The sequence below is a fragment of the Labrus mixtus genome, chromosome 4 (genome assembly GCF_963584025.1).
Source record: "Labrus mixtus chromosome 4, fLabMix1.1, whole genome shotgun sequence".
In the NCBI taxonomy this organism is placed as follows: Eukaryota; Metazoa; Chordata; class Actinopteri; order Labriformes; family Labridae; genus Labrus; species Labrus mixtus.
This window is the reverse complement of record NC_083615.1, coordinates 7,764,458-7,784,000: the sequence shown is the minus strand read 5'-3', so window position 1 is coordinate 7,784,000 and position 19,543 is coordinate 7,764,458. Positions and strand designations below refer to the sequence as shown.

General features: G+C 40.0%; 2 protein-coding genes across 2 annotated transcripts; one reads left to right on the top strand and one right to left on the bottom strand.

The window, feature by feature from the left end:
• Window positions 1–129: 129 nt before the first annotated feature.
• On the top strand, window positions 130–2,131 carry fancf (FA complementation group F). The gene is made up of 2 exons (XM_061035577.1): window positions 130–209; window positions 498–2,131. The coding sequence occupies exon 2, from the start codon at window positions 519–521 to the stop codon at window positions 1,551–1,553; it is 1,035 nt and encodes a 344-aa protein (XP_060891560.1). The 5' UTR covers window positions 130–209; window positions 498–518; the 3' UTR covers window positions 1,554–2,131.
• Window positions 2,132–8,386: 6,255 nt separating this feature from the next.
• Window positions 8,387–19,519, bottom strand: LOC132972604 (vesicular glutamate transporter 2.1-like). The gene is made up of 12 exons (XM_061035564.1): window positions 18,767–19,519; window positions 17,114–17,369; window positions 16,542–16,660; window positions 15,443–15,557; window positions 14,356–14,443; window positions 14,054–14,140; window positions 12,917–13,059; window positions 12,684–12,833; window positions 11,353–11,485; window positions 11,156–11,266; window positions 10,917–11,044; window positions 8,387–10,187 (listed from the first exon to the last, which is right to left on the bottom strand). Exons 1-12 carry the CDS (start codon window positions 18,850–18,852, stop codon window positions 9,858–9,860), a joined length of 1,746 nt encoding a protein of 581 aa, XP_060891547.1. The 5' UTR covers window positions 18,853–19,519; the 3' UTR covers window positions 8,387–9,857.
• Between the last annotated feature and the right edge of the window lie 24 nt (window positions 19,520–19,543).

Genomic DNA, 19,543 nt, shown 5'->3' with positions numbered 1-19,543 from the left:
GAAATTATGTTTTACCTTGAAAATGTAAACTATTGAAAATCCTAATTCGTAATTTTCTTTGATCAAATCTGCGTATCTGGTCAAAACATGTTATCTGGCTTTTATTTTGAAGGGAAAGAAAGTTGGGGAAATCTTTCCCTCAAATGCGCATGCGCTGTTGAGAAAGCGGCACGAACAAGCAGCTCGACATGAAAAACTGGCAATGACAAGTGAGTAAACGCAACTATGTGTACTTCCAGTCATTGACAAATGAGGCATACTCATTTTTTTTACATAACCTAATGTGTTTTTAAACATACTGCTTTATAAAAAAGATAATGTTTATAAACGTGCCACCGGAAGTCTTGTTTAACAGTTTGTTGACTTGGCGCTGGTCATTTAAAACTAGCTAACCTGCTCGTTAACGTTTCTGTAGTTTCAGGACGCTTAACTTCGAGATATGTTTGAGTTTGGTCTTTCTTCCGCAGTGAGTCTCTCTCTCTCTCTCTTTGGCTAAGTTTGAACGCAGATAGCGCCACATGGAGGCGGTGCTGAGAAACTTAAGGAGTACGGCGGAGCTGCTGGCCGTAGCTTCGCTCAGCTGTGAGGTGGAGCAGTGGGATAAACAAACTCTGAGCCGAGCCTTTCACTGGGCCCGGTACTGCGAAATCCTCTTTTCAAGGTTTCACAATAACACCGCTATAAGGAGGACACTGGAGAAGCACCTGCAGCTCACAAATCAATGTTTAGTAGCTACTTTTCCTGGATATACAGAGGTCACTTTCTCTGACCTCTCCCGGTGTCAGCACATGTTGCTTGTTGGGCTCTTGAACAATCCTGAACTGCCAATCTCCATCACTAAGATACTCTTTGACACTGGCGGTCCCGTTAACACCAAACAGAGTGAATATCAGGATGTTACCAGCTTCTGCAGCCGAATCATTCAATGCAAATCGGCTTGTAAAGTCCTGAGTCCTCTCACAGGTCTGTCAGCTGTGGGTGCTGATGCTGAGGTGCGAGGGTTGATGCTGATGGAGAGACTGGAAGCTCTGCTGAGCCAAGGCGGTGAAGCACGCAGTACAGAGCACTTTCTGGACTCTGTCCTCCAGGGACGTGAAGGAGAAGCGGAACACTTCTGTGTGGTCATCGCTGCAGCTCTGCTGACAACAAAAGACTCAGCTGCAAAAACTGCTTCACAGGAGTTTCTCTTGGACTGGCTGCAGACAAAAAACAGACTGCTGCAGCACATGTGTTCTGCACTACCTATTAGTCATATAATAAACCTAGCCAAAGAACACCGGAAATTTAAAGATGCATACTATGATGTGCTGAAGAAGTGGGCCTCTGATATGGAGTTCAGCATAACTGAAGGTGAATGGGTTCAAACCAGCACAAACCAAACCGCCATGTCCTACTGCAAACTGACGGAGCACTTTAAGGCCTTGTTTTCAGCCTGTCCCTCTCTGAGGGAGGATGTAGAGAAAGAGCTAAATGCATTGAAAATTTCAGATGGAGACTTTGATGTCAGAGGTCTGAGTGTTTGGGGAGACCTTCTGTCAGCATTAAACAGCTGACTGTCAGTCTTGTGGGTTTTTAAAAGCTGTATTTTTTTTACAGATGTTTATGACTTGAAGCAGTGTTTGTATAGATCTAAATATTAAACCACATTACTTTGATTATTCCCAAACAGAATGTGTCAGCAGCACCAATTACTGAAAGCAGCAGATACTTGAACTTGATGTCAAATAGTTGCTCATTTCATATAAGTCTCTACCTTTTATGATGGTTTCTATCATAACTTTACCAGTTTTATTATTTATTTCTTCAAATATCAGCTTGGGAATACACGTTTAATATTTGTATGCAAATTTTTTATTTGTCTGTTCAATGAAAAAAGTTGTTTTGTAGAATATTTGTGAAGTAGTATTTCTTACTTACTAGTACTGAAACTCATTTATTGTAAGTGTTTAAAAATAAAACACCCCTAGGTTGAGTGCAAATTCCACAGAAAAGAAACACAACGCTGTTGTCTAGTCAATTTTTCTTCATCAATCTTTATTTTTCAGTTTGTGCAATTTGCAAAGATGTAGACCAAGAAACAAAACAAAATAAAAAAATTGTCAGGACCAAAAATAAAATGTGTATAATTGAAGGGGGAAAAACAGCATTTGTCTTATTTTCTCACAGTAGGTGCTTTTGTAAGATCTAAACAAACACCTGATGACAAAGGAAGGTATTATTTCATTGAACAGAAGTAGAAATGCATAGCTCACAGGATTTGGACAGATGGCAGCGTCATGTGCAGCCTTGTAATCAGCAGCAGCACGGGACCTGTTCAATTAAATGGAAAATAATTAATAGTTTACACTTTACATTTGTGATATTTTTAGATTCAAATTATTGCTACAAATGATTATAGATGTACAGTTTGTAAAATCAATGTGTAGTTGCTGATTTTGGATGTCCTCAAAAAAAATGATTCCACACTGAGAAGACCTGCAGAGGGAAGTTAGTTTGATAATTCATTGATTGAAAGAACAAGGACAAAGAAGGAGTGCAATAAGCAAAGAAAAGTCAGGCATTGTCTGATCCAATTCTTTCAAACTATTCACACTTGAAATCATTCCTCACACACCATCTGTCCGTATTGCCTTTTTGTCTCAAGGCTGTGCTCTTTATGAATCTAAAAATTTTGATTGGCCTCATGCCAGTCATGTGACTAGACTGCCAATTCACACATCTCACAGCTCCTCTGCGGCGAGGGATCAGTTAGTCAGATCAGACATCTTCAATCAAAGCCTGTACAATAGCTGGTGTGTGACATAACTCTGGCAGGCAGCAGATTAGAGACCCGTCCGCTGAGTGCAGGGAAACACCAACACGACCACGGCTCGTTTAACACGCCGTGAAAGCAATTCACGTAGAGACAGACACGGGTCACTGAGTAAAGGGCAGCATGTACACAACCAATTTATTTCCACCAGTGAGGAACATATGCATCTGGCTGGATGGAAACCAATACTGATTAAGTGGATCTCACCTGTTTTATGTTATAAATACATGCAGAGTGATTTACTTCCACTATAACTGTGATAAAATCTGAAAAACACTGAAGGGGACAAATGCAGGTCTCTTAAGCTTATTAACATATATTTTTACCCTCTGCATGTTACCAAGCAGCACACAGATTTTTAACCACTGGAACTAAACCCTCTGATTTCTTTTTTTCAATTTTAGATTTCCTGTTTCTCACTCTTTTTCACAGCCTTACACATATCTGGCAAAGAGTGTAAGCAGCCATGGCGATGATTCACATGTGTTATTGTCTCGCTCCAAATGAGGAGCCTACAAGAAAAGCAACACTTAACCATTTAGTACTGTGCCTTTATCTATGTGTACCAAAAGAAAACATATTTAACCCTTTATTGTTTACAGTATAAATACAGACATGGGTGTCAAGTGACACAATAAAGGCAAGCCTGTTATTTTAAATTTATAATGCCATCAATCTTCCGTTTGACTTGAAAGGGAGCTGTGTTATTGTAATAGATCACGTGAAGATCAGGCCCATCCTTACCTTTCAAAAGCAAACAAATTACCCTTTGCTCTTAACCTGCAAGGTAAAATTACAGGGTAGTGTTATGGTATCATTTTAAACAGCAGGAGGTCAAAGACAGCCCTTTATTACCAACAACCAGCCCACTTGTAGTGTGTGATGTTGTGAAGCTCCTGAATAGTGAATTTAGTAATATCTTGGAATTGGTATTATTTTGACACCTTTCAGTGACGTAATATTCTTGTTTTTCTAGTATTTCCTCCTTCTGCTATTTTTAATTCTATTCAATTTGTTATTGTTGTGCTTTAGCGTTGGCTGACAAACTGCAGAGAGACATGCTAAGGGGCGACTGTTGTTCTGCAGGGGGGTCCTGAAGGATAGCATTCATTAAAACTCAGATCCAGCCCCCATCTGTCGGTGTGAATAGGGAGTCCTCTGAGGGGCACTGGGGGTGTGAGGTGTGTGTAGAGCCCTCCCTCGGCACGTGCCTAAGCCGCTCCAGCCTGGCCCCTGTCTGGCCTCAGTGATGGATCACAGAGGCAGGAGGGCCCCCCCCATCACACCTGTGTCCCACTCTGAGGACGCTGATGATGAGCGGCAGCCTTCATCAGGCATGCACTGAGGGAGAGGGACTGATGCTTTAATTTTGTTTTTCTCCCAGTGATGCTTTGAGAAAAAGATGGAGGGTTTTTAATATAACAAGTGCCATTTTTTTTTCTCCCTCTGAGTCCTGTGAAATGTTTTTGGAACTTTTAAAGAATGGGATGAAATAAATTCACATTGTCCTCTCGAGGACCTCACATAAAAGCTGCCTCGTTAGTGAGATTCTGTGGATGCAGAAATACTGCTTTATTTTGGCACATGAAGAGAGGGAGGGGGTTTTACCTGAACTAAAAAACATGAAAAGAAAGTCTACTAAAAATGATGCTAATAATACCCTAAATGTTTATCTTCTCAAGCGTCATCAACAAGAAGCATCTTGTTTAAATTACTCAGATAAGACAATGTCCTGTTTTTCCTTGTCTTAACCTACTCAATTAAATGTGTTTAACATTCTGTTTCACTTGTTACATATGCCAAATAATTAATGAGATAATTGAGATAATTGTAGTTTCTGCCATAAAGTAAAAAAAAATGTTTTATGTTAATCTAATGTTCTTTATGTGCAGTAGATTAATAGTCAACCTTTCCCTTCATTATCTGATTATTCTGTCAACATTTTTGAAGCAAAGTACTGCCAGCACTGATTCAACAATATCGTGTAAAATCTTATCAGCCTCTCATCCTTTGTCTTGTGTGAGATACGAGAGAGATACAAGCTCGCTGTAGAGAGGAGGCTATGAAGCTGTCAATGTAATGTGATATGGGGGAGGGGAAGTGAAAGGACCTTGTGATAGATTACCTTACATGCAACTGCTGGAAAACAGGTCTGTAGAAAAAAAAACAATTGGATGTAGACAATCTCCTTCCTTTTTCTGTCATTAGTGTAGTTCTCACTCCAACCACGGCAGGTCGGAAAAGAAGCCTTTGTATTTTGCTTCATTACTGTGGGTGAAATATATTTAGTTTAGTACTCATTAATGTTTAAGTAGGATTGGAAAGTATGCACAGATTATAATAATGACAGTAGATATTTCTTTTTGCTTGTGGGGCTTAAAAAAATGGATGTTTTATGGTGGACGCCATGCGCATTTCACAAAAGAAGTTTTTCCTCTGGTATAAACCTCAGTGCAAAAGCAAGAGATTTTGAAGAAATGTCTTTCAGGGAAGATTGGGGAATCTGTTTTGAAACATTATCATCTTTAATATATTTGTTTTAGATTGCATCAGGGTGCAGAGAGAGAGACATATAATGTCATTACTGGTGAGAAAGACTGATTTGGGGTACCAAGCTCTCCATTAATAAAGCAATTAGCAAGGGAGGAGAAGGGGGCGTTTGTAAATTCAATCGCCCTGGAGGTAGAGTAATGTCACGCTAGAGGGTGTCATGAAACAGTAATTACTCCAATACTGCTTTGAAAGTTGGGGTTATAATTATTTCTCCTTCTGGCATGTCAGGGAGCTGAATTTCTGATTGTAAGTTAAGGATATTCAGGCTGCATTTTGCAGAGAACCCTGTGTACAATTTGAGCAGCAGACTAGAGGAGAGAGAGAGGGATCAGGAGGATAATTGCATGCAGGCAGAGTCCCAGGGGAGGAGTGCAACCCCGTCATCAAACACTCATTCTGGCTGGGCCTCATCCCATTACAGTCCCCCAGGAGCCACACTGCACCTGCCCCACACATGAGCTACTACTCAATCCTTCCTCACTCACATCACTATTACAAAAACATCAGGATGACTAAGCCTGAGACGCTGTAGAAACACAGAGGTTGGAGGTTAGAGGCAGATCAGTGCAGAGAGAATCTCCTCGTATGAATGAAATGTCAACGCCAGATTTCATCCAATTACCGCTCCTCACAACAGCCACGTCACTGCGGGCAACAGCCATGACCAACGCGGCTGGTTAGTCATGAGAAAACACGTTCCACGTGGCCGGTGACACAATTGTGATTTCTGTCAAATTAACATGTGCACTGAGAAGCAGCCGGTTGTGAGCGTTAATGGTATCCCTCCTCGGCTGAGTGGATAATCAGAAGAGAAACTTGAGATTTATTGTAACGGCTGCCACTGCTTTTGCTCCGAGTGATTCAAATATGGAGCTGCTTCCTGGGATCAGATGATCAGTCAACACAGAACAAGACTGCAGTAGATTCAACTCTGCTACTGCACATTTAATTGATTCAGACTGTCCATCTTGTGCATAAAACCGATGGTCAACACCTTAAACCCCCACCCCCACACACTTCATGCCTGTCTATCATTTTTCTTGTGGAAGAGGCTTCATTTGCAAGATGCTGCAGAGATTTTTTTGCTGCATATATTCAGCTGGTAGTACATTCAGGAAGATGGAAAACCTACCTAATTTGATATCTACCAGTAGGTCTAGGGATATAACCATCACAATCAGGGATTTAGATATCATTTATCTGGGTACCTATTGATAGGTCTTACAGCCTCTCAGAGCCAGTGAAGTTCACCCATAAGTAAATGCCCCTCACAAAAAAAAACAGAGTTACTGCGACATTCAGCTCGCATTATCCTCCCAAGATGACAAAATTTAAACCAAAAATTCATAAATTATATATATGGACATGAGTAGCAGCTCAGCTAGCAGCCTCCTCACCGTGTATCATGTGTCCTTGAAAGGGATGGAGATAATAAAATGTTTTAGCTAGTGTCTTAGAACAAGCTGATGTAATGTTAGCTGCAGCTCGGCTTGTAGCCCCTTCTGAACTCCTCTTTGTCTAAGAGCATCAGAGAAACAGGTTTTCCACCTGATACCGCATCATTTAGTGTTTTGTTGTTGTTCTCATCATCGTTGTTCTCATCAAACGACACTGATCACTGAAGAAATACTAAAAAAAAAGGGGAGCCGCTAGAACCAAGCTTAGCTTACAATAGCGTCAGCTCACCGTGCAGTCCCTTTGAAATACTTTGTATACTAAAGAGCATAGAAGACATAGATCTTAACCTGAAACTGCTTTTTACTGTTTTAAATGTCTTTACTGAAAAATGACTCTAAGACGAACTTCTACCTGCTGAAGCTGAGAGGAACTGTCAAGTGCTTTTAATTTGCAGTTACAGTATGTCACATACCATCGAACCCTTTCTGCTGTGGAGAGAAGTTTGGTCTCTGGAGTGATGAATGTTGATGGGTGGATGCCAATGTTATCCTGAATTATTTACCATCTCACTGATTGACTAATTGACATTCACAGTTTGCTCAGCGGTGTGTTGAACAGGCAGCGGAGCTCAAAGAGATTCCACGAAAGGTAATTTTAACTTCCTTGTTTACTGTTCACACCTCTGATATCAGAACTAATTGGGGTCAAAGTATCACTATCAGTTCTCCATCACTCTGCCGTAATGTGAGATTTAATAGTGCAGTATTTTTAGTATAATCTTAACCAACTCAAAATGAGTACAAACAATATCTTCTGTGCACATTTATTTATCCATTTGCAAGAATGAAACCCAGACATTTATATGATCATAGTCCACTGTTACGACCATTTCTTCCGCTTCTCGATGTTCGTTGTTTTTCCGAGAATATGTGAAATATTACTAACTAGGAAATAATGTGACTTCTACAAACATGGTGTAACCTTTCTTTTCTCCCAACAAGAAAGGTCAAACTTTCATTAAAAGCATAAATGTTTAAGTTGGAGCCTTCTCTAGAGTGAAACAGTATTGATTTGTCATGTGATTAGATTTAATGCTGGGTCAATAGTTGAAGTTGTTACATGTAGCACTGTTGACCTCAGCTGTGTGTAGAAGAGGACACATTGGGGTTGTGTTTAATATCACACTGCTTACCTCTATTCAGCAAAGTGTGAAGAGCGGCTTTATAGGTTTGTCACACTTTTATGCACCTACATGACACCTCTGCCGGAGAGTTTGCGCTGCACATTAAAGTCAGGACTCTGGTAGACAGACAATAATTGTGGTTTGTAGGCATGTAAACTATGGTAATGTCATTAGTGTTCTCTCTCCCTGTACCAATTACCAAGCCACAGTGTCCAAAACTCTCCTCTGGACTCCAGAGACGTCAGACATTGATTTACTAATGAGGAACGTGGAGAGGACAGGAGAAGCAGGATACCGATTGGAGAAAGTGGTTAACAGGTTTGATATTCTTCCTCCAGTCTCTGAGGACTTCTAACCTTCAGATTAACAGCTGAACACACTGCAGTACATCCCATCAACACACAGGATGCAAATATGAGCAAGAAGGACAAAAACATGACTTTGGTTGTTTTGTTTTTTATAAAATGATATGAGTATTTTTATAACACCTTTTGACATCAACATACCTCTTCTTTAAACACAATAATAGAATCCATAAAATCACATTTATCTTTTTCACATAAACTTCAGGCACAAAGCCATAATAGCATCTTTTGGTCATCTTAAACATTCTTAAATATCCATTTATTTTATACATCCTTGCAGATTTCATACATCAAATCAAAGTGTTCCATAGCAAATAAAGTCGGGTGGAAGAGCCATCTATTAATTCCTGTGGTCCACTCAAACATGACAATATCAAAGTGTCCATAAAGTACTGTTGGTGACAATGGAAACAACCAAGAAACACCAAGAGAGAAAGAGAGAGAGCACAAAAACCTGGTTGTTCATATACAGTACTGCATTCCTCGCTGTCAAAATGCAACATGTCCTTCATCATGAGCACTAAAGCTGGATTCTCCAGACACTAGTAATTTGTTAAAACACACACCTTAATGTTAATCATCACATGACTCCAAAACAATTACATTTAGATACAGCAAGCCAGTGTTACATTACAAAACAGAATGTGATGGGTGGCGGCTGGTACACAGAATTTATTGCAGTGCACACCAAACATCAATAAACAATGTCTTCTGAGCAATCGCCTTCAGAACTTTTTTGAATTGTCTCACATCACCTGATCATGAAATTTCATTGTATTGTTATTTCTAATGGCAGAAGACACGTATCTAAGAACAAAGCAGTATAGGCTGAATGAGGACTATTGATGGCCATGAGGTGGCTGCATCTGAAACATTGATTTGAGCAAATTCATGCAAACAAACACACACTAAAACTCTACAGTTCAACTTCACTCACGCTATTTTTTTGTCATAGTGTATTATAGGCCTCACTTGAGAAGAAGAAGACCTTTTTTGCAAGCAGACATCTCCCTGAAAAGGTACTGTCCATGAAAAATATGGCCTTTTATATTAATGTTAACACAGATCAACGACCCAAAATCCACAATAGTCTCACAGAAACGGTATACAGATATATACATGTACATAAAACACATTAGAGAAACAGAATAGAATCTTGTATTTGAATACTTATAGTTTCAGTGCAATCAGAGTGGTAGAGACCCAATATGATGGTCAACTGCAGTGTCATCTGGCTTATGTTCAAGTAGATTGATGAGGTTTGGATGCCTAAGAAGAAGTACAACATAGGCCTGCAGATTTCTTTACAACTGCTTTCTGTCTAGTGAAGCCCTACCGTTGGTACATGTGATGAGAAACATGGTACAATCTAATGAGGATTGTTCTGCATTGCAATAAACTATTTGTTTACATTGGCTTTTTGAAACTAGTAACCGTTTTACTTGAATACACAGAATGGATTTATATATCTAAGATAATGCTTATTTGTGCAATCCAAGATGAAGAGTCTGTTGTTGTATTTTTTGGAAGCAGACTCACCCCTTCTTTAAGAGTAGCCACGCTCAGAATATATCTTCCCTGCCGGTTCCTGCACATACTCCTCCGACTTATCCCAGTCCTGCACCCAGCCTCCATTTAGCTGTGCAGTGGCCCCGTAGCTTTTAGCGGGACCGCCCATTGCACCGTACGCCTGCGTGATGTCACCCGTCTCTTCGGCTAGCTCATCCTCATCGATGAAGCCACACTTCTCATCGCTGGTTTCCTCAGGATCGGCCCATGGCTGTTTCTCCCCAGACGCAAAGAGCCCATAGAACACCACGCCCCCATAATGCACCATGGAGGCGATGAGGAAGACATACTGCCACTCTTCTCGGGTCTAGAGACGGAAAGTAGTGTTAGTAAGGCTTCTTAAAAGGCTCTGGTGATCTATTTTCATAGTTGTGGGAAGAAGTACTGCAAAACAGTTTCGGTTGTGTCACATAATTCCACATTCCTGTATTTTTTTTCTAACTGGTTTAAAGTAGGTAGCAGAAAAAGTGATGTCAGGCATCACATTATGCATAAGCTGAGGCCCAAAAATTCACAACGTTGAAATTTAAACAGGTGCTCTACCCCGAGTGCATCACACATAAATGGGGAAAATATAGCTACATATCAAACTTCTTTTTTTTTTTCACAAGGTCGTATACATGTTCATTATTACTCTAAAATTGGTCATTTTAAAATGGTGGACTATTGAGTATGACTCTTTTTAGTAGCCAGCCTCAAGTGGCCATAAGAAGAACTGCAGTTTTGAGTACTTCCTAGATTGCTGCATAGCTCAGCTACTGAGGTTGATGGTGGTAAAAGACACTCTGAAACAAAAAAAACACTTCTTATCCTGTTTCTGTGCATTGATTCAGCATTATTCTTTTTTATTTTAATTCATATCCTAAAAGTAATTCTAAGTATTCTGTAACAACATGTGTCTCAAATTTAAGGTTTGATACATTTAATGAATCTAATGCTGCAGAGATGCTCAAATAGGAAATCATATTTTCATTAGCTATTAAAATGTCTTCTAAACATTAACCCTTCCATCACTGTATGATTGGATATGACTCACCTTGTTCTTCGTCATGGCTCCCACTATAAGAGGGCAGACCATCCCTGACAGTGTACCCACACCGTTTGAGATGCCCATGAGGATGCTGGCATAGCGTGGAGCGATGTCAAGATGGTTGACATTAAAACCTACAGCAAAAAAACATTTATTTTTTTTTGTTTCTTTTTGGTTTTTTTGGGTTTTTTTTGCTATTATGTTACTTCAGAATTTGTACTAGAATCGATTGTTTTGGGACTCACCTGATATTGCAAATCCACTAAAACCCACGGCCAGAACTAGGAAAGAGATGGCTACCCCTTTACTGTGTGAGTAACCCACCACTAATAAGAGAGTGGCCTCCATCCCAAAACCTAAAAACAAAAAGACAAGAATTAACTTTGAGGAATCGCTCCAAAATGTCAAGGGAACACACAAAGAACTAATGTAAAAGTCTTACCGCCACAGTTCATGATTTTACGGACCACAGTGGTGGACAGGATGTTGTGTGTCCGCAGGTAGTCAGCTAACTGGCCCCCTAAGGGCACGATGATGGTCATGACCAAGTGAGGAAGCGCCGACACTATTCCAACCTGAGAAAACATCAAAAATGTGTCTGAAGCAAAACGTGACAACTACCATGACTCCTTCGCCATAAAAGTAATTCTTTCTGTCTCAGAGCCAATCTGTTGTGTCTCCTCTTCTGGCTCCAGCACCACCTCAGAGCAATAAATCATCTGCAGTAACCCCAGTAGCCTGAATTACATCTGACAAACCAGTCTGATTAAAAGTTCAGTAGTAGTAGTAGTAGTAGTAGTATGAAGATTGTCAATTAAGATGAACTGTAATCTTGATTAGTCACACGTTAGCTAAAGGAAACACGAGAAACAAAGTAGTCACATCACTTTTACAAGAGCTCACTGCAAAACTGCTCCCTCACGGGCAACAAGCAAAATCAGTGTAATATATTTTTTAAAGCAAGTGAAGAGGATTTCAAGTTTAAAAAGAGAATCTTCACATCTAGCAGTCACAGAGTAACATTGCAATACATGGAGTTATGTTTTGTGTCCATGTGATGATTGTAAGTGCAAAAATAACTGTCTTTTACCTTTATGCTAGGTCCCTAATTCCTCAAGTCAAGTCAAGCGTATTTGTATTGCACATTTAAAGCAGGCTCAGTTTACCAAAGTGTTTTACAGACAAGGTGTAAAACAACAACAGCAACAAAGGAAGACTAAAAAAACTCTTTGTAGGCGCTAAATGCTCCACTGTGTTGACCAGCTGGTCGCTAACTATGCCTGCAGTTTGTTTCTGAAAAAGTAACATGAAAGAAACTTTTTTCATTATATGCTGCAACTAAAAACCCACCAGTACTGTGATGAGAGTGAATCAAAACAGTGACCTTGTAACCAGATAGCGAGGTGATAATTCTCAGCAGGTTCACAAAGCACCCCCATCCTATTGAAACCTTTTGTCCATGACATTAATAAGGTATGAAAAAATACAATTGATTGCAGTTGCTTTAATATTTCTCCTACAATGCCAGTTTAGTTAAATCCAAATAGCTAATTAATGTTTTCAAAAATTAAAACAGAAAATTCCGACCAGCACAATAAATATATATATTTTTTGCATTTACAGATTGAGTTGTTATAGTCTTCTATGCAAAATCAAACAGATTATAATGCTAGTATCAAGAAGATTGTTGACCTCTATTTATATAAAATGAACTGCATGAAGCTGAGGGATATTTTTGTGTCTGGTATCTGCTTGTATAAGGGATATATTCACCTTGCTGATTTCAAAGCCAAACACCTCTTCAAAGTACGCAGGCTGGCTGATGAGCAGCAGATAAAAGGTCCAGCTCCTGCAGAAGTTGGCCACGATAATTGCATAGACTGGCATGGAAGTGAAGAACTTCCTCCAGGGAGTCTTGAATTTCTGTTAAGACAAACCATGAATGAGCTGGATGTACAGCACTCGGCGAGCGCGAAGAAGGCAACATATGAAGACTGAGAACGCACCTCCATTGCACCCATCAGCTGAGCACTTTCACCGATGCTCTCCTCGATGTAACGCCGCTCCTCATCGGTGATGGTCGGGTGCTCCGCTGGACTCTCGTAGGACACCAAGATCCAGAACATGTACCAGAAAATCCCAAAGCATCCTGATAACATCATCGGAGTGAATACATCAGAAATTAAAACACCTGTCACTCAAAGCAGCAACATCCTTAAAGGTGAGCGATTCGATTCTATAACAAAACATCTTTAGTCAACTTCAGAAAGTATCTACTCAGTCGGACTCTTGTCTGTTCTTTCTGTCTCCTTGTATGGCTCTGGGATTGGGCCTACAATTTGGAGCAAGCAATATAAGCAAAATACCATCATGATTAATAAAGTATAAATTATTATTGCCTAGCGTCCATGCTCAGGCCTCCACGTCCACAGAGAACTGAGCTACACCATGATCGTGATACGTTTGTTTCTCTACTGGGTTAACTATCCCTTTGGTCTGGATTCAGCATCATTTGTTGATGAGCCAGCAATTTGCCTTCATGACTTTGGGAGGTGGCGTTTGTGAAGGATCACTGAAGGGAGCAGTGTACTTTGGTTTGGTTGTTGAGTTCATATATTCAAAATTTTCTCCAGAATCACTCTCCCTAACTTTGATTATAACTTATAACCTGTGGGTTCAGTAATAATGGATGGGGAAATGAGCTATAAAGACCAAAGGGGTATAGTTCCAGGTTGTGAACAAGTTTGTTTTCACATTGGTGTCAATGAGAATACACTGACTCCTGGAGTCAGCCTCTAGTGACAATGTAAGTATCTGCACTTTTTTGTCCTTCAGTGTTGACTTCTTTTTCATACAGGGAGGTTGTTGCTTGTGTTAGAGTAGAGTACAGAAGGATATATGAATCTAAAACATGTTGTAATGTTAGCCTCATTGCAATATCTGATTTCTGTTTGCTAATTTCAGCCACCATAGGCTTTTGGTATGAGACCATGTCGGACTGGAGCAGCAAAGTCCTGAGTGGATTGAATTGAAAATAAGAGTCCATTTCTTTTGAACTTGTGTGTTGTGGTTTTTCTTTTGAAGAGTTGCAAAGACTTGCTGTTAGGGTTTTAACAAAATCAGTTCATGACAATGACACTCACCGTACACATAGAAGACAGAGGACCAGCCTGTGTACTGGACCAGGATCCCAGCCAGAGGCATGGCTATCACTGCGCCAGCGTAGGATCCTGAACAAGAGAAATAGTAATGACCCAGAAGAATCTGATACTGCTTACTCAGAAGGCAGCGTTGTTGCAGTGTGTAGTGACACATTTTCTACGTTGTACGGTATACATAATATTTTGTAATTCTAAACTTTTATCCCAGAGTAAAAAGTAATATGATGATAAAATGTATTCACTTTATTTTCACAGAAACATGTCAGTGTGTGTTGCTTTTGTACCGCAGAATGAGATGGTTGCCAGACGACTTCTTTCCAGCGGTGGAGCCCATTTACTCCAGATCCCATGGCATGCTGGGTAAGTGACTCCCTGCACAGGGACAGAATGCATCACAGTGAGACGATAAACACACAAGCATCATTTTATAATAACTTTAATATGGTTTAATCAATTTGAGGCAAACAAATAATGTGTTACTGTGCAAACTGTTATGTATTGTTTTCATTTTAAAGACTACATTTTACAAATATTCATCCACTTTCACAATGTTGAGATATTCTGCTTGAATTTTGCAGTCAGTTGTTATTTGTTACAGGCGAACAGGACAAATTGTAGTTAATAACAAACAGACTGACATGTATCGTAGTTGACCTTTCTAATCGAGACTAATGGCGGAGGTGTGAGTCAGTGCAAATTCAAGCTGACTACCCACTTCATGGAAAGAAAACTGAATTGCTCCCATTAAATCTTCATTACAGACTAAGTGGCATACAATCAACTATTGATAGACACAAATTGCTGGGGCTTGCAGTGGGAGACACCCTGAAATGCTAATGTTTAATTTGCTGTAATAAGTCGATGGGCAAGAACACGTTCGCTCGCTCGCTCTCTCGCTTTCATGGGCTGCTTTTGAAACGGTAGTACACAGCAAAACAAAAAAACAAAAGAGGATGACCTTCAGTCTGATAAAAGCTTCCCTCCCTGAAATCTTCTCCATTCTGTGGAGCTGTGGGAGCCGCCCTCATTGAGTGCTTTTATCCCTTTTGTTCTATGTGTTTCTATGTGAACATGGGGCTGTTTTGGTCAGCTAAACCCACACACATAAGCTCCTGCTATTCAAGTTCGTATGCTGTTTGCTGTCTGTGTGCTCATTTGGTAATTGTGTATTGTATTATGATTAGATTGTCTAAATAATGGGCTTTTCCCCCCCAAGTGCAGATTCAAACAGAAAGCAAGTAAAACCTGATCAAATTCAGAATGTCAGGACATTTTTATTAGGAATCAAGTTTAGTCCTCAGCTTGATAATGAGGCATCATTTTAGAGTCTGTAAAAGGTCAAGATGTGATGGATAAACAGAGCATCAGTACCTCCACCAGCCCCTGTAATATCCTCACAAAGATGACACATCCATAGTGAGTGCGGGCTGCAGAGGGGATGAACATGTTCAGGGTGGATGTCAGCACGATGGCAGCTCCAAAAACTCTGAAGAAAAACAGTGTGATAGGGTTATTTGTCAGAATATCATCAAATCATGAGCATCTGATTGAATATAATAACAACATTATCTGGTTAATTTAAACGCTCTAAAAATATATATATTTAAAGGCAGATAAATATCCTTTGCTGTTGTATTCTTTTCTTCAACGTTAAAATAAGCACAGATAGGGAGGATAAATCAGTCCTAATTGGATGCCACACACACACACACACACACACACACACACACACACACACACACACACACACACACACAGCAGGCAGTTTTTCAGTGTAATGGGAGTGAGGACAGGAGGTGTTTGCAGCAGAAGGCGTCAGTGGGCTCAGCTGACTTGGCATCAGGAAGCTCTTCAAAGATTTGCATCTTATTTAGGCTCCATCTCCCTCGTAAAAATTCCAACAATCCCCCAATATCCATGTTGTATAACAACGTTTACTTGTAACTTATCCTAATCTAAATGAATGTTATCATAATCACTTTTACAATTACATTTATCGTCAACAAGGACTTTACAGATTTGTTGTACATATGTAGCCTATTGTTCTTTATGACACATTTTCTCTGCTCCCTTTTCTAATTATCACTGAATAATGTTTTTTTTTTATGAAAACAATATAGCGTAAAGGTGGCATGGCCATCAAATTCATACTCCAATCATCACTAAGAATCGCATTTCACACCGAGCTGTGGCTGCTGTGGTTGCCATGTCTGTGAACATAAAGGATTAGACACGGTGGTCTCATGGGAGCTCATTAACATGAGGAGGCACGCCTGGTGGGCATCAGCCAAATCCCCTGTAAGGTCAGACTGACTCCTCAAAACCAGTATACCCACTCACTGGTAGTACTTAAATTACATTCCCATTCTTAAAAAAATGAGAACAAACCAATACAGGAAAGCTATTTAGAAACCCCCCCACTACAGTATATTGAGTTCATCTAGTTTGTGCAATGATCGCGTGCACTTACCTGTTTGCAGCCAGTCTGGAGGATATGTATCCTCCTGGTATTTGAGTCACGATGTAGCCCCAGAAGAAGGATCCATGGATCATCCCCACCGTCTCCGGGTCCCAGTTGAATTTCGCTTTCTTTCACACACGAAAAATATGAAGAACAGAATTTAAGGCTTTTCCCTTTTACATAATATAGGCTAGCTTAAAAGTCACATTTAATTCACATTAAATCAAAATGTATTTATATTATTTGAGTGGGAAACACACAAATAGGTTTTCAGATAGAAATAGGCCAACTTTCTTAAAGATAACATATTTTTTCCCACAAATTCGATGGTGTTATAGCCAATTTGATCGATCTACTCATACAAGCAAAATGAGGCGATTGTTTTATTTTTAAGAAAAATGACTTATAATGTGTAACAACTACAGTGCTGTACTTATACCTTAAATAAAATACAGGCTAAACGACTTCTAAATGGAATTTAAAAATAGATGTTGGGGTTTTCGGGTGTGTCTTTTGGCCCCAATCTCATTTCAGACATAGGGTCTCGTGCGGGGGTTTAAGGGGGCGGGGTTTGCAGGCACCTCTAAGATGACGATCTTGCCGTTCTGATGGATCGTGTGGTTATTGACCATGCTGACGATGGCCACACCCAAGTTACACCGGATACCGAAGGAGATGCAGAAGCCGAGGCCGCTCAGCATAGCGATGATGTATCTCCGCGGCGCTCCGAAGCACGTGCAGTCGCACAGGGGCGCCTTCCGCTCCTGGTCCGCCGAGGGTCTCCCATCCTCCGTCAGCTCGATCACCTCACCTGTTTGCTGCCGCTTTTCCAGCCTCCTGCACGGTTAAATATAGTATTTGTTTTTAGGCTAAATTCAATGTAGACACTTGGATGCGTGAAAATCAGGCATCATATTATTTAAAAGAACGAGATTTATTTGTGGAAAAAGTGTGATTTTCTTCAATTACAGGAAAAAAACTTAACATAAACATTAAAGTAGTCTATTCTTTCAAATGTTTCTTTGAACTATTTGCATTTTTTTATTCTACATAGAAAAAGCTTTCATCTTTGCAGTGCACTATCAACGCCAGGCCATAACAATGTCTTTATTCTCTGCTTGATGTGGATCAGGCCTTTAAATCCAGCAGCTTTTTGTTCAAGTCAAAGTGCATCTTTTTTTTTTTTTTCGTTTCTCGCTCAAATTCTTCACATTCCTCTCTAAGAAAGACTCGCTGGCAAACGAAGAGAAAACGACCTTAATACCGCATTGCAGCAATATCAGCAGCAGCGTTGTTTAGAGTTATTTGTGCAATTTTATTATTTATTAACTCATAAATGTGGGGTCGGTATCTTGCTTTGCCTTTAAAGTGGAATTCATAAAAAGGAATTTAAGGTTGATTTAAAAACGAATCGTTAGAATGTGAAGGCCTCATCCTGTGCGAGCACTGGCCTGCTACAGCTGAAGTCAACCTACACATTTTTTCCTTTCATAGCTTTGAATCACGTCTCTATTTAAAAAAAAAAAATCTGTTTCAACTAAACAAATACAATTTAGATATAAATCTAAAACAATAGGATGTGCGCATCAATGGTCGGATTATAGGTTATATGCAGATTTTCTAACAGCTGCATTTTCAATATGATTAATAAGAAAAATATTTTCTGGCTTATTTGTCATTGATTCGCAATTCCAATACGATTTAAATAAGATGTCATGCGTGTGAAAATCTGTTCCCCACACTCTGCTCCACTACTTTAGTTTTAGACTGAGGATGTGTTTGCTGTGCTGCCATGGATCCATTTATTCTTTGGACCACATTTCATCCAGATCCTCTTGCAAGTGTAAAAGATAATGGGAGTCAATTGATATGAAGTCCATCGATCTTGAATGAATACAGATGGATACATAAGGTAATAGATATCCTCAGACCTTGTGTCACGACTCGCTCTGTTTCATTAATTATTAAAAAAAACACCCACAGCTGCTGGTGGAGGGATCATCCTCCAGGGAAATATCTGATCCTTAAATATTCGGGCCACATCCAGAATCCTGCGCGTGATTCATCCCAGAAAGAAAAGATTTTCTGACAGACTTCATTTCATTTATATTCAGTAATAAACACATTCAAAGCCAATGCATACTTAATATGTGATGTAAATGTCTGGATATCATGTATTCTTTCGTTTTAATTCGTAGTTCCTTAATTAAAAAACATACAGAAATGTCAATTACCTGTACAGGTTCCCGAGGGCCTTTCCCGCGATCTGTTTTAGCCCATCTTTAGTTGTGGGGGGAGCTTGCTCCTTTCCTGGCTCCATGTCCAAATACTCTTTAAAAATTCTATAATACTATAACAAATGGAAGTGCTGCAATAATGAGCATATTGTTGAGATAATAATCCAAATAGCACGCCTTTGGTATTGAGGCAGAAAACGCCTTGATGTCCTGAAAAGACGAGGAAGAAAATGGAGAAAGAGGGGGAACCCGTTCAGTGTGAGAGGGTTGCTTTCACAGTCACAAAACAGCAGTCAAATAAGTCCGCTTCTGCCTTGCGCAATGTTAATCCACGCAGTGCCATCTTAAGATCCAGGCAACGATAAGGAAAAGGACCAAACAGGAAATAAAAAAAGTAGATTTTTTTCTTAGTTTTCTTTAAATAATAGTGCAGGGGGGAAAAAAAGTGAGAAATGAGGATCCGGTGCAGGTTAGTAGAGCTCCAGTCTTATCTGAGCTGAGGATCTCCGGTGAGCAGCAGCCGGAGGAGGATTCAGCACCGCGGACAGCGCACAGCTCGTCTACCTGTCAGCAGCTACGCGCAGCCCCTCCTCCCTCTCTCCGCTTCTCCGCTCCGCTCTCATTCAATTACTACCGTTAAAAATCTGTTAACAGCCCCAGTGGTCAATTTTACAACCTCTCACCTACACCAAATATCAAACGGAACAGAAAAAGGATTTGAGGATGAAGCTTCGGAAACTGAAGAAGCACTTGAAGCGGCCACAAAGAATGGAT